The 15,601-nt window shown below is 30.4% G+C and overlaps 2 protein-coding genes across 2 annotated transcripts; one reads left to right on the top strand and one right to left on the bottom strand.

Moving 5' to 3' along the window:
* Positions 1-277: 277 nt before the first annotated feature.
* Bma-cya-1 (Cyclin, N-terminal domain containing protein) lies at positions 278-4,757 on the bottom strand (the record flags this gene model as incomplete). Its single annotated transcript, XM_043076428.1, has 8 exons — positions 278-450; positions 812-1,070; positions 1,527-1,709; positions 1,927-2,118; positions 2,442-2,639; positions 3,099-3,326; positions 4,087-4,203; positions 4,524-4,757. 8 exons carry the CDS (start codon positions 4,755-4,757, stop codon positions 278-280), a joined length of 1,584 nt encoding a protein of 527 aa, XP_042932362.1.
* Positions 4,758-10,190: 5,433 nt separating this feature from the next.
* Bm3147 (Uncharacterized protein) lies at positions 10,191-15,460 on the top strand (the record flags this gene model as incomplete). The annotated part of the gene is made up of 8 exons (XM_001893843.2): positions 10,191-10,251; positions 10,686-10,794; positions 11,046-11,242; positions 11,553-11,784; positions 12,154-12,374; positions 14,334-14,505; positions 14,862-14,955; positions 15,353-15,460. 8 exons carry the CDS (start codon positions 10,191-10,193, stop codon positions 15,458-15,460), a joined length of 1,194 nt encoding a protein of 397 aa, XP_001893878.2.
* Between the last annotated feature and the right edge of the window lie 141 nt (positions 15,461-15,601).

The raw sequence follows: 15,601 nt of genomic DNA, 5'->3' as shown, positions 1-15,601 counted from the left end.
TCAACACTAATATTGACGAAATAACAATAACTGTCGTTGCTGTTAGGAGTATCTTACAATTACCTCTGCCTAACAGACTGAACAAGAGAGAGAGAGAGAGAAATTCGGGCCTTTTTTACGAAAGAATTTTCTGATCAATTGCCGTCAGCCTTACTACACTGATTAACCAGACAACCGAAAACGATATCTCATGAACTTGAATTAATAACTACTGCAAAATTTTGATGCAACAGCAAACAGAATATCAGCAAGAGCTTACAATGGGAAAAATAGCATGTTAACGGGTGACATCTAATTCCGAAAAATTATCTGGGAGTAATAAACAAGAGACCTGCTCGTACTTTTCCGTTGCATATTTCTCAAAAACGCTACAGTAATCTTTGTTCGGGACTTCATGGAAGAGTTCAAGCATTTTTCGGGCAGGTGAGCGAAGTTCATTAACGCCAATATCTGAAAATTAAGATGACAATGCCAAGAAATTTAGGAACCTTCTATCAATATTAGAGATCCGATATCTGATCTTATAAAATAAGCATCTGTGGGACAAATAAGACAATATGGGTCGTAATGGATAAGTCACTGAGTTCATTCTCAGTTACAATCAATGTAACAAAATGTGTTACCAAACTTATTCATTTTGTTCCCAGGATAGAGCTATTCTCTATCCTATCCTTGAAGCATTTATTCGGAATAATAATAAGGTGATAGCGCATATTAAAAAATATAGGTTTTGTTCTTCACAAAAAAGAAAAAAACAAAAAGAAATTAATAGTTACTACAGTTAACGAGCCAATAAATCAGTAAAATCAACCTGTTTCTGTAGTCAAAAGCAGGTAATCAGATTTGAAGATCACATTACTGAGAAAGAATGATGCTGCCCCGATAACACTTGGCCGAAAATCCAGAAATGTATGATCTAGAAGGGCAAGTTCCAACAGATACCTCATCATACAATAAATTATTCTTGGAACATGAGCCATACGTACCAGCCGTGAAGCAAACCACCATGACGTAGGTGCTAACAGCTGATATTCTACTCTTGCAAAAACTATTCGTTCCATTCTTATAATCTGAAATGGTACTTCTTAGATCGATTTATATATTGCTCAGCTTATTGAAAGTATGACCTTTGCTTGAAAGATGAAGATAGATAAACTTAGATATAAAATATAAAGATAAGAAAACAAGAAAAAAGATGCATAATGCAATAGAAGTTAGAACAAATACTAATTTGGAGATAGTTGTTCACCGATATAATTCATATTTCTTTATGGTTTGGTCAATGAAATAGAAAACCGAGAAACCAAAAAAAGAAAACAGTCTGAGCGGAACGAACTGAGGCTATACCCAACCTGAAGCATTTATTCATGTCAAGAAACAGACAGTGAAAGACTTTTAACAGCACTTCAACCCATTTAAAAGTAAAGAAAGAAATACATAATAAAACCAAGACATCGTAGGCGGATACCATGAAATAGTGTTTAATTAGGTCCTAATATCTCAAACAATGTATTTGCAAAGTATACCTCTGTTTCGTGAAATGTGTAAGCAGTGATTCTAGCGAATTCTTTCACTTCTGGTGGATAGATCTCCTCAAATTTTGCTGCTAGCAACAGAGCTGCAGCACCAAGTAATTGCAACTTCTCACGTGGACACTGAAGTGTATTTAAGACTCGATCGACAATTGAAACTGCCATATGCAAGGATTCCTGAAATCAAGATCGATTCAAATTATTTGGACAATACATTCAAATTATTCATGCTCGACGAAATTATCTTGAATAAACCCGACAATATTTCTAGTATGGACCAAAATTCCGAAAAAAGGAACTGTCATGCCCTCCACATTTTGAAATCAGCAGTAAGTAAGCGAAATTAAAGCAAAATTTGAAAAGTAAACAGGCATTTATAAAATATGAAGTATACCGTGCTTAAATTAAATTCTCGAGCTGAATCACAAATCCATTCGACAAGAAGATATCTCACTTCACCACATATTTCTTCTTGAAATTCTAAAAAATCTCCAGAAGGACAAAGTTTTAATTCCCTATATCTCATATAAAGATAGATATCCGCATCATACACTGGATCCGTCCGCACTCGATCCTCATGCTCTTCCTGAAATTGACCATATTAATCTCATTCTTTTTTCTCTTCTTTCCTAGGAAAAGCGATTTTGCTTTGAGAATATTAGTAAAATAAACCGAAATGCATTCTTTTCACTTCAGTTTATTATTATCATAGCTGTATATCAAAGGTGATAAGATTGAAGTGGTCTAGTTTTATCAATAAAACATGGAATGGGGAATTCTACCTCAAATTTTATGGATTTGTTCCTATTACTTTTCCAGCAGCAAAATTACTTAACTGATTAGCTCATTCTGCGTATTTATTTGGTACATATAGAGTTCAAGACAACTTTATTATGAAATGGTACTTACTGTAGTATATATTATACTGCTACTTGTAGTTGCTGCTTGGCTAGAAATATCTGGAACACTCTTAAACGCTCTTCGGACATTATTTGAAACTGAATCAACAACAAATACCACTTCATCATCAGGACGTAGTTCGTTAGCAGAAATGTCGCTGCTATCAATCGAAGTAGTACTATTCCTTGAATGATAACTATCTTCACCCTGAAAAAATGATAATGAATTCAGTTCAGAAATTCACTCCACTACAAAATTAAATTGAAATGTTGCACTTAGAGTTAGCAGTTCTGCCTGTCATCACGGTTAATACCATTATTTTTATGATATGTGAAAGAAGTATCCCATCAAATATGGAACCTAGCCATTGTTTAAGTCTGCCTTAACCATTTTCTAACAAATGTTATGACTGAAAACTTTTTAATAACACTGGTTTTTATTCAGTTTACCATTTTCAGATATGCTAAACAGTTTTGTTCATTTTTGAAAGCAGTACTACTACTGTTAGTTTCGATAAATAATAACAATAGTAATTCATAAATATTTGTATCGAATTTTGTCATAAATGAATTCATAAAATCTATCTCTAAAATGATTTCGAGTTGAGAATTTCTTTCCTGAATGCAACAAAGTAGTAAAAATGTTTTTTATAACGGGAAGTTTCACCTCATCGGTTTGAAGATTGGCATCAGATGGTGTGCTACTCTCCAAATCTGATTCCTCATGATTTGGTGACAAATTTCGAGCAAGAGGTCTGTTACTCTCCGAATCCGAATCGTCACGATTCGGTGATAAAGTTGCAAGGGGGCGTCTAATCTTTCTTGGTATTTGCAAATATTGCGTCGACATCTCTCCACTTCTTTTGCTTCCTTCTCCTTGCTGTTGATCATTCTTCTGCAAACATATATATGTGCATTCCTAAGTAAACGAACATCCGGTGGTTACTTTAAACGCATTACAACTTTTACAAAAATAAATTATTTACTAAAATTATAACATAGCAATGGTTAGCCACTACCACTGCATTAAAATTCTCAATGATAAAGGCTGCGCTCCTAAAAACTGCTATATCTGAATTTTTAAATAGTCAATAACAGAACATGTAGCGCATAAGCATATATTACATCTTAAAATATTGAACTTCATTTAATATTTCAGTGCTTTACGAGCTACATTTAAGAATGATAGAATTTCGATGCCCACAATGGGGATAAAAAAAAGCCTTGAATTCCTGCAATTAAAAGAAGCAAACTTGGTATCAGAGAATGTCATTATACTGAATCGTAATTAAGTTTTCAGTGTGTTTTATCATGCTTTATTTAGAAAAATTTTGGTGCTCATTAATAACACATTCCAGTCAATATCAAACTCTTTCATTTCGGTCCCAAAAATGTTCTGAGCAACACTTATTATCAATTAACCAGTATTTTCATTTAGTTTATAGTTTAAATTATATCGATTGTCATTTGATAATGTTAATCCTCATCTCATACTCTAATACTGCAATTTTCAAGTAAAATAATTTTTCTTCATCCAGACAGAAATTGTATAGAGATTCAACTGTTAACAAAGGAAAACCATTCAAAACAATTAGTGGATGATATATGTTTTTGATAACCAACGTCCTCAAATATAAAAGAAAGTAAAATAAAACCTCAGGATCTTTCGAGCTGCCAACCTCTTGACCATTATCTTCATCACAAAAAACAGTAAAGGCAGATATTCCCGTTGGAAGCCATCGACTTCTTGTCGGAGGTTCTTGATTTCTTTGCTAGAAAGTGTACCAAAGTTAAATGAGTAAAAATAAATATTTGTTGCCAAAATTGCGTAAATTATATCCTATATATCAATTTAAATCCGACTACTTGCAACAGTTATCGACTGAGATCTCCAGCTCGTATAAATATAGCAATCGATAATGGTGGAGTCAGCAGAAGTCATGCTCAGGCTACCCAAATTAAGAGACCAATAGAATTTGAAAAAATTAAAAAAATCAAGTTTTTAATTTTTGTTACACAGTCTACGATTCATTTGACGATCATCTTTAAGCTCACATTACCAACTACATACACACAGAAATATAAAAAGCACTTGGAAACTTTCGCGTCTCCTCTTCTTGTCCAACAGCAGAGATTTCTCAATAATCGATATATAAACTCCCTTCTCTTCATATTTCTTACTAACTGATCCACTAATATTTGTATTACGATAAGCAAGAGCATGCGGACGGGACTTCCGTTGTCCTTTCCGCCGCAAAAACTGTTCATTTTCTTCATTTTCTTCTCCGAACCTATTTTCGGCATTCTCATCTGAGGCACCATTCATTATATAGCATCTAAAGAAAAGTAACATAGACTAGTCCATTTTGAATTTATTTCTTCAACTAAGCACTCATAACAACAGAATTTATGAAATAGATTTAGCAGACTCATAAATCTGCTAAGGTCACAGAATACACTATACAGTTGCATTTGGTGAAAAATTACGGATTAATTTCCCATAGATGCTTGCTCAATATAAAGGCATCAATTTTAACAATAACACATTTTCAAATTTAAATTACAGGTCATTATGAAAACAGACTCCTATCTAAATTTATATATTTAAAACATGAGGAGTTGACAAGCTGATTTCTCTAGAAATTTGATTAGATTTTCTAGAAAGTGCTTTACTCAGTGCTTTCATGTTATTTTTCAACATAAACCAGGAAATAATTCCAAATTTGCACTGAGCACTTTCACTTTCTGATCAGCAAGAACGGATCATTAACTTCATTAACTTAACACAATTCCAAATTTGAATTAATAACTTACCACATCAACCAAAAAAAAAAATTGTTTGAATTCGTGAAACGAAACAAAATAATTTGACAAATCACTGGAATCTAAAAAGCCTGAAATAAACTTCAGCAAAATATGAAATTGAAGGAAAAAAAAAAAAAAAAAAAAAAAAAGAGGAACGTTGCATAGCAGCGTATAAATCAAGAATAACATAAGCCTTTTAAATTTTTTTCTAAAGGATGAAGTTAAATAATAGCAATTTAAAACCAATTTTCCAACCTTTTTATTATATTAATATGAATGAAGTAAAATATCTATTCAGTTTGTAGTAATAAGTGTGTAAGTTACAATAAAGGGTTTATTTTCTAATTTTTTGTCTAAAATTTCAATTTTTAAGATAAAGAGAAATTTTGAGGGGTAATACTGATGCTAATACGCCGCACAAGATTATGCATCGATCCTCGTTACAATGATATTATAGAAATTAATCCATTCTATCCAATCAGAACTGCAATTTCGATATTTGGTGAAGCATATCTTCTCTTGTCATAATTATCATCTATACAACTTTTTAAATAATTTGTAAAAATTATTTTGCAAAATTACAAAACAGAAGTTTGAAAAAAGAATTCATTCATTTTTTTTTTTTTTTCCAAATGAATGTATTGTTTCCTGCAGTAATCAATCACTGTCATTTTCATTTAGTTCCTAAAAATCTTGAAAAATCGCTCGAAATTTTATTACAAAAGTTATTGCTTGATTATTTATAAAGTTGAATCAGTCAAAAATATGACGAGTAAGCGTTTCTACTTCCAATGTATACAAATAATCCTATAAAAAGATATATGATACATCTAATTATTTAGCTTTTATCTTTGAAAAAAATAAGAGATTAGAAAGCTATGCCAAAATTTTATACGCAAGGAAATGGCATACATATATATATATATCATTATCTTATTTGGCATCTAATGTGATAGTTATAAAAGAAATTAACAATTGGCTATAAATTGAGGGAGAGATCAATTGGCTATAAATTGAGGGAGAGATTCCGTATAACAACGAACGATTCATTGATGAAAAGAAAACTAATCATAAAGTCATGTTATATTTTAGAAATGATGTTAATAATGTCAAAATTAAGAAGAAAAAAGAAAAATCCTTGGATCAGAAATCGATAATAAAACTTATAATGATAATATGATAGAGAATATTAGAACTTAACTTCCTAATCTGGAGATGATAGAAAAAGATCTTGGCAGGAAAAAAAAAATGAAGGACGAAGAAAGGACCTTGGAAAGCTTTTGATCGGTTATAATGATTGTTATCTACCTACCAGTATTACTCCTTTTCAATCCAAAAACCCTCTTTTATCGACGCTGTCGACACCCTCATTCGTAATTCATCTCCTATTAAATTTATTAGCATTTTTGATGAACGAACAAATTAGTGCCAGCTGTCTGAATGGCACTCGAAATCTAGCAGTTATGTTATTAAAAGTTAAATTTATAATCCGTTCGATAATGACCAGAAGTTTTGAATCATGCCACTCAGCTAGTTCTTTTTATTTACCCATTTCTAATAACTTTTAATAACAAAGCTGCAATGCTTAACTAGCAATCTAATCATAAGTTTGAAACATAAATACAAAAACAACACTTTACTGAGGTTTACTTCACTTTCTTTCTTCTCTCTCTCTTTTGCTATTTCACTCCTTTAGTCATACTGCAGAATATAGTAGTAAGTTATACAGTATGAAGTAAACTTTATCTAGAAAAGAAAAGCTAAAATATTCATATTTTTTCTACTATCTATCAAATAACATAATAAGTATTAGAAATGAGAACACAAATGAACAACTGCTCATTTCTTCCTTACAATTTTGTGGCGCCACATACTTTCTTCTAATAGAACCAACTATACATACCATAACATAGTTCACTATTAATAGATCAATCGGAAAAGACAAAAGGAAGAAATGACTGATAAATATGTCTACTTTAAACCGGACTTTATTCAAAATGCGAAAGAGATGAATGGAAAATCGAGACAGTACCAATTATATTATTGATTATCGTTCCAATAGAATCAGTTCAATGCTCAAAGAAAAAAAAAAAGACTATATAAGATGAAAAACATATATAGAAGATGGTAAGGAAATAAAATATTTTATTTTATTTTTTATTTCCCTTTATTTCCTTACCTTTAACTTATCAAATATAATGCAAAAAAGAAAAAAAAAATCGAATTGTATAACAAATATTTGTATTACTTTTAAAATTTTCAAAATTTCTCGTATTTAAATATTTAGTAACGAATTTTGTAACAAATAGTATTTACACCGCGCTTTTTATACTCTTACTATATTTATTACTCTAATTATTTGAGAGGATTAGAGTAATTGATGAAGAGATTTTGTATAAGAAAGAAAGAAAGAATGAAAAAAAAAAAAGATCAGCGGAAGAAATATATTTAATGAGAGGATAGAAGGAAATAAAGTATCATAATTATAAGTTAATATGTCTGCTTCATTGTTTTTTTCTTTTTTTCTCTTTTCTTTTTTTTTTTTTGAGAAAAATTTCGTAATGATTTGTATGACCTATCACTTACCAAAAATACCCATTCAGGGTCAAGTCATTCTAATAATAATTCATAGAATGATGTTGCTGTCGCTACTGGATCACTCATTACAATTGACTGTCTGGGTCAATATGGGTATGATCGATACACCTCACTGAAATATTGTTCATAATGGGATTATGACATTAAAATATTCATTATTATTTTTACATCCTGAAGTTTTCTTGAATTAAATCACGAAAATTTTTTCACATAGAAAGAAAAGAAAAAAAGGAATAATTATTACCATAAATACAATAAACTATCTTGCTTTTTCTCATTTATTTTACAAAGAAAGGTCTAAGTATCATGTAAGTTACACATTATGAATAACCAAATATTTGTAGAAATTTCTTCATTCATATTCTTCATTTTGAGATGATTTGAATACAAAACATTATTTTACAAATAGTTCGAGAATGAATTTCCATCTTATAAAAGAGTTTCACATATTTGTTACTATATTCAAATGAGTGATTTGTGAAGAGCTGCAACATCCGCAAATAGATATCGATTGAGGTCAGTCTCGACTGGAGTAAGACAGCAACAATGAAGTGTGTAAAATATAGAGGTCAACAAAATGATAGATATATTAGAGTGTGATTCAAAGGTAAAGGTCAGAATGAGGGCGTTTCATATGCAATTTTTTTTTTCCTTGCTGTCATTCAGACACTTGCAACAACATATTGCTTTCTTTTCTGCGATGATGTCTATGATGACATATATGAATCGACATATAGGTGAAAGTAACCTCGAGGTTTGGTTCTGAGGGAGAAACAGAGCGGCAAATGTTGAAGAAAGAGAACGGTGTATTGGTAGAGAAAACCTCATATAAAGATTTCGTTGTAACCTCAAAGATATAGAAAAGAAAATAGATGTCTATTGGAGGGTACGAGCGGGATAGAAATTTAAAATGGTTGTCTCCTCCTCTTGTTTCATTATCCAAACCGACAATCCACATCGTAAAACTCTCTCATATACTATTTTCCTTGTCATTGAAGCTATAATGACCATACAATGCATTTAAAGTTGACACCAAATGAATCTCCTCTAATTGCTGAAGTGATAGAGAATCCTACTACCGTAGAGATGGTATTTGAATGACCATGGTTACAATAGGCAGAAGTTCATATATGTACGACCTCTGACCTAATCGAAATAGTTTCAGTGTGATTGTCTCTGTTATTATGCTGACGGCTGAATTATCGCTGTACACCAGAAAAACAATTTTAAATCAAAATTTATTGTTTTGTGATAACTTTAGTATCTGCTTCAATTACTGCATAAGGCAGCTGTAGTAAAGGATTCGATTTGATGAAATTGTCTTAGGAGATCATGGATTGGTATTCTTATAAAGCGATGCATCACACCGTTGGATTTATCATGCGGCACTACACGAAAACACAAATAGAATTTTCGAGTAAGAGGAAATGATGCGACACATATGACGACAGAACCAACATTTCTATGAAATGTCACATATCGTCAGATCCGGCATATTCGGAACATGATATACGGTTACGATACATTCGACATTATTGAAATGTGATGCATTATATTGCAAATTGTATACTTCCAGTACTGGGACATAAGTTGTCGTAAATAACTAAATAACTAAAATCTTATAGAAGCAAATCATAATGTAAACGATTTGCTTTTATACCATTTTTCATTTATATCAAATATGTGGAAAATGTTAGCAATAATAAAAAGTAAAATAGAAAAAAGGGACAAATATCAATGTCATTCCACAAAAATTAAATAATGGAACAATCAAATTTGATGCAAAATGAATTAAACAGTAAATAAATATATGTATTACATTACTTTTTTCCTTCATACACTGAATCTATTTCAGAAATTTCGTTTTGCTTAAAAAATAAGAAATAAAAGAAACAAAATAATAATAAATTAATCCTTTCTGATATACGCATCATTTGAACTGATAATGTCTTTTGTTGAAATCATTGTAAAGCACGCCTAACCGATACATTTTCCTGTAAAATTTGTGACAAAAAACAAAAGAGTCATGCGAGCTTGTACAGCTATACATTTCAATCTTCAATTATATTTCAATAATTACTTCAAATTATGCTATCATAGTAATAGTAAGAGTTTCAACAGCAGTAGATCCTCTCATTACCTATGAAATTATCTAACAATCGTCGGCACTCCATCATTCCACTCGTTCTCAAGCTATCCACGGTATAACTAATTTTTGAATCTATATAAATTCCCTCTTTCCCGGGTTATCCGCTGCCTTAATTTAATAAATTTTACGGCATTCAGCTGTTTCGTTTGGTGATGCCAATGATATTAAATTAATGGAAGAGCGCTTGCAGCTAGGCTTTTATCATTTATGATATCACTAATATCATCATTGTTATCTGTTACAAAAAGGCCAGTGTTATCAATATTTTGTAAGTTTTTCCTGTTTAAATTTTTTCCAATTCAAATTTCATCTGTTAGATTTAATTTTAATGTTACATTTCACTTTATTAAGACTTTTTTATAAGATTAATGCAAATTAATAAAATTTAGAAGTTTTTAAAGTTCGTGAATGTAGTAGTTTCAAATGTAATAATATAAGCTATATGTAAAGGTCACCGATATGATGTTGTTGAAGTTTATATCTGAAACAATAAATAATTCTCATCAAATTTTATTTCATATTTTATTTGTACTATAAATTGATAGCTATTCATTTAAGATAAAAAAAAAAAGATATTAGGGATTGTGAAGTGATAGAAAAATCTCTAGAAAATTCTAATTCATAAGTATTGCTCAAATAATTATTAAGAAATAAGCAAAGCATATTTAAACTGTTAATTGTATTGGCATATGACATTTAAAGGTCGATTTATCCGAGCAAGATGGGAAAGGCCATATTTAAAAGATTTATATCATCGACGAATGTTAGCTGGAGCTGAACCTTTATTAAGTCGATCTGCATATCCTAATTGGTATGATGCTGACCCTTAGCATTGCATCCTGTCATTTATACCTTTTTCATTCACACACAGTGTTTTAGCTTATTAAGTCTAGCTTATTAAGGTCTTTAGATATATCTCATTGTTTACAAATACTCTTTTTTTTTGTCTCATTACTCATTTTTTGAATTTTTGTTCCTTTCACTTGAAGGATTTAGGGGAAAAATAAAGACAGAAAAAGGTTAAGGAAGGTTTTTGAACCACAAAGATCATTTTAATTAAAGGAATTACGATTCTGAAATTTATGCATTTGGCCATCGAATTGATGCTCCAGAAACGGATAAGGATGTGCTAATACGAGCACTAACCGATAGTTCCTTCTACCAACGAGCTGATATAGCGGAGGAATCATCGAATGCTCAGCCGAGCAAACAAGAAAGTTATGAAATAAAGGAGCATAACAAACAACTTATTCAACTTGGTTAGCATTGCTTTGTTTCTGTAAATATTGTAAAATTCAGAATGAACGAAATGAAAGTTTAGAAAATTTTTCAAAAAAAAAAATTTAAAAATTATCCGTTGCTATCCAAAAATGATTGAGGAATAGTGTTTAACTGCTATATGAGTAGAGGAAAATTGGATAGCTATTAAATAATTGGATTTGTTAATGCGCATCAAACAATTGCTTTGATCATATAACTTGAAAATTTTCTTTATTCTCTCATAAATTATGCTTATTATTGTGAACCTAGATTACTGTTCAGTTGAATATGATAAACAATAAACTACAGGGAATGAACTTTTATGGAAGAGTACCTGTGCATACTTGCGATACGGCCTGCTTAATGCTCCAGAGGAACTCATCATTAGTTTAGCTTTGAAACTAACTGCTGATGAACAGATCGCTAATTTGGCTACTTATTTGGGTATCAATAATTTGATCCGTACTGCCGAATTCCCACCGTCGAACGTTTCTTTATGTAATGCTTTTAAAGCTCTTATCGCAGCATTACCATATGAAAGGTAAACTCTGTGCTTTAAAATATGATACGTGATGGCCGTTTTGTAAATTTTATTTAGAAAGAAGATGGACAAACTTTCATCCGTTAGTGATATTAACCGTAAAACCGTATTTTTAGATTTTTTAACCATAAGCAAAATTTAGTAATGAGGTCCAAAATGTTGAGATTTTTAAGAAAGTGATAAAAGTATTAGGGAGTTTTTTAAACATTTGAAGATATGACGATTTTATTAATATCAGAAGACATCCTACCATGGTATTTATAACTCAGTAGTCTTCATTTGATAACGAATGAAATCTTTAAGTATATAAGATACTTGTTATCTGCAGAATAAAGATTATTGCTATGAATTGATTGAAAGAAATTACAGAGCCATTGCTTTAATCCGAAATGTAGTTATGGCACAACTGGTTGATTTGGATATCGAGGAGGTGTTCCCATTAGCGGAACCACTTGCAGTACTTCGGTGTTTTATGTCTTCCAGAAGTGGTATGGAAATAGAACCCCGTTTGTTGCGTTCTGCCGGTGAAATTAGTGCTGAACCAGTATTTATTGCTGGAATCTATGCTAATAAAAAACTTATTGGACAAGGTTAATATTTAAATTTATTGCTTCAAAGTTTCTCTTTCCAAAATTTTAGTGACTGCTTTTATTACAAAGCGTTAGTTATTTATGCAGTAAAAAAAATCTATAAGTATAATAAGATCGGTAATAGGTAAAATAAAATCTTCGAAAACATATGTGAGGAAGATCATCAGTTTATGGTTCAGATGGAATGATGCAGTAAAATGATTGCAGTGTGAAGAAACCAATCGAGTATTATGTTAGACTTTATAGAGGTTGATGAGATGATAAAAAGATCTCATTGCAGAGTATACCAGTATTATGAATAGAATAGTCAAATAAATAATCACAAATAAAATGATTAAGGTAGTGAGTTAGATAACTGATTTTAAATTCCGGATTCAAATTCTATTCTGAATTTCTTTTTAAATTTTTCTTTTTCAATTTTAAATTGTAAATTTTTGGTTCACTACTTTAGTGTTTTAATACGGTACTATTTTATTATTCTTTGCAAGCGATTACAATAAGTGACTCTGGTAAGGAATTGAATTAACAATGTTGCAAATTGGAAGCAAAAATGAAGATGACAAAATACTTAATAATCAAAGATAGAAGGACCTCGAGGGGAGAATTTCAAATCGATACATTAATTCTTTTACCAATAGAGTTTAACTTTTAATATAAATTTCCACTGCAACTACTTTCCGATTGTTTGTAAATTTACATGAAGAGGTGACTTGATACGAATCTTCAGTTCCAGTATTTATTCCACCTTTATTGTAAAGACGTTTGCAGATGAATAATGAGGTTTGAGAAATTTTAATTTGATAACTGGGTTAAGGAAATTTCGCATCATATTTTTAGTAATTTATTAATCTTTGCATAACTTTAGCAATGAATTTTGGTGAGTTATCTCCTAAGATTGTATTTATTGTCATAAATATGAATATTTTATAGCTGGGAAAAAATATTTCTGAAAGTTAGCTTATGTAAATCAGTTCTATTTTTGGTAGAGTTGTAACTCTATTTTATATTTAACTGTATACTTATCAGCATAGTTTTAGTTTATCTGAATTGAAATGTTTTGGCTTTCAAATTGACAACTTAGAGCGTTTTCCCATTCTTTAAACAAGATTTATTATATTGTAAGATCGATTACAAATATAAATTGACTATTAACCTTTTGGTTTTAATTTTAATACTTAATGTAAGATTTCTTCGTGTTATTGAAATCTATTTCGTTTTTAAAGAGAGAGAGGGAGCATATTTTTATTACATCCAGATTCATAGAAAATATATCTGTGTCATCTTCAATTTGTTTGAAATTTGTCTTATAAGGTATAGTGATAGCAAGACTTTGATGCAATTTATAGTACTTTGCGTGAATAATCGATGTACGGAATAGATAAAAGCCTTAAAAAGCTAACATCCTTAGCAATGGCTCAACTGTCGCTTTTTTGACAATAGTCAGAAACACTGCGTAAGGGATTAAATTGACAAATAATTTGTCATTTATAGAATTATTTGTTAAAATGGTTTCTACTTCAGATTTCTTAGTCAAACAGTCAGAGTCAATTGTTCATCATGGAAAAAAGACAACTACTTTCCATACGGCACTTTTTGACCCCTAGATGTGACAAGTTCATGGGGCAATAAGCGCAGATCAAATAAATGAACAGCATATTTTATGCATTTGTTGATTTATGGTACTAGTGCGATCTTCAAATCCTTTTGATGTTCACTTCTTTTTTGAAGTTTCCGATACTTAATTCTTAGTAATAAGGACAAATACAAGGGGATTGAGGGAGGAAGAATAAAGGGTCAGGTCAATTGGCTTGCTCACAAGGAAGTAAACCTCTTTTACAAACTTTCTTATCCTTTTATTTTTTGATTATTTATGTAGATATTCAGTTAGCATTATAATTGTTTTTAAAGCTCTCTATTTTAAATATGTTACTTTTTGTATTTTTAACAAAATATCTAAAGGTCCTGGTGAAACGATATCTATAGCAGTCGATATGGCCGCTATGGATGCATTGATGCGATGTTGGGGAGTTACAGCAGATAAGAAGTTTCCATTTAATGAGCTTGATTCGCTCAATAATCTTGATTCTTTCAATAAATCGCATTATTCTCTGCAAGATATTTGTGGTCCTAGGTTATTATTTTTTGATTTTGACAGCTTTCCTTTTTTCTTAAAATGTCATTCAAATTCATTGATAAATCAGTGAATTTCTAATCAAATCATAGTGTTTACTGCCAGAATTAAATAATTATAAAGGGAAATAAAGAGATTACATAGAGCCATAGAGCAATTGATGCTGAGAAAAATCGAATTATTAAAATTAAAAATCACTTTTACCTATACATAAACGCTTGTTAATAATCCTAAAGAACGATAATTAAATCTTTTGAGATATAGACGTGTAGTGGTTCACATTTCAGTTACTTTGTCATTTTTTTTGATTTGCATCTTAAGTTGTGCTATTATAAATTAAACTGCCTTTTTTGCAGCCTAATATTAAAATTTGTTGATTTGGAGAAAGAGCAAGAACCGATCAACGTGAAAGAAGTGGCTTTGAGGTACAAGAAAGAAATTGAAGCTGTAGTAAGTATTAATTGGTTTTATGTTGATTATTCATTTTTTTTTTTTTTTGAAATAAATGGTTTTCAAAGTATTCGTTTCATTTATAATGAGAAAATTAAACATTGCAATACAAAAAAAAAAAAATTTCACCTGACGTACATATTTTTGCAAAATTTTGAAAAATTCCAAAATTGTGAACTGTTAATGTTTTCTTCTATGGTAACCTTGATTTGTTGATTTAAATAGCTTATTTATCACAATTTTGAATAGAAGTTGAAAGATCAGATTTATCTTTTTCAATTTACAAAAAATTATGTTAATGCAATGCAAGTTAAATGCATGTGTTGTAAATTTATTTTTAATATTTTTTACAGCTTAAAATAACTGAAAACATTTTCGATCATATTGAATTTTTCAGGTTGGTATTCCATTGCGACGACGATTACGACATAAATTTTCGCGTGGGACGTTTGGTAAACGAAGTTTTCGTTATATCAACAAACCCAAAATTTATCAGATATGTTGAATTGTTTTGTTCTTCTGTTGTTTATATTCATTTATGGCTGCTTTGTCGGCTATTATTAAATCCAAAATAAATGGATTTTTTAGTTTTATTTCTTAGGAAAAACTTAAATGATAAGATTTCTGGTGATCAATTACAGAAGGA

This window comes from Brugia malayi, assembly GCF_000002995.4.
Source record: "Brugia malayi strain FR3 genome assembly, contig: Bm_v4_Chr1_scaffold_001, whole genome shotgun sequence".
In the NCBI taxonomy this organism is placed as follows: domain Eukaryota; kingdom Metazoa; phylum Nematoda; class Chromadorea; order Rhabditida; family Onchocercidae; genus Brugia; species Brugia malayi.
This window is presented reverse-complemented; position numbering and strand designations above follow the sequence as displayed.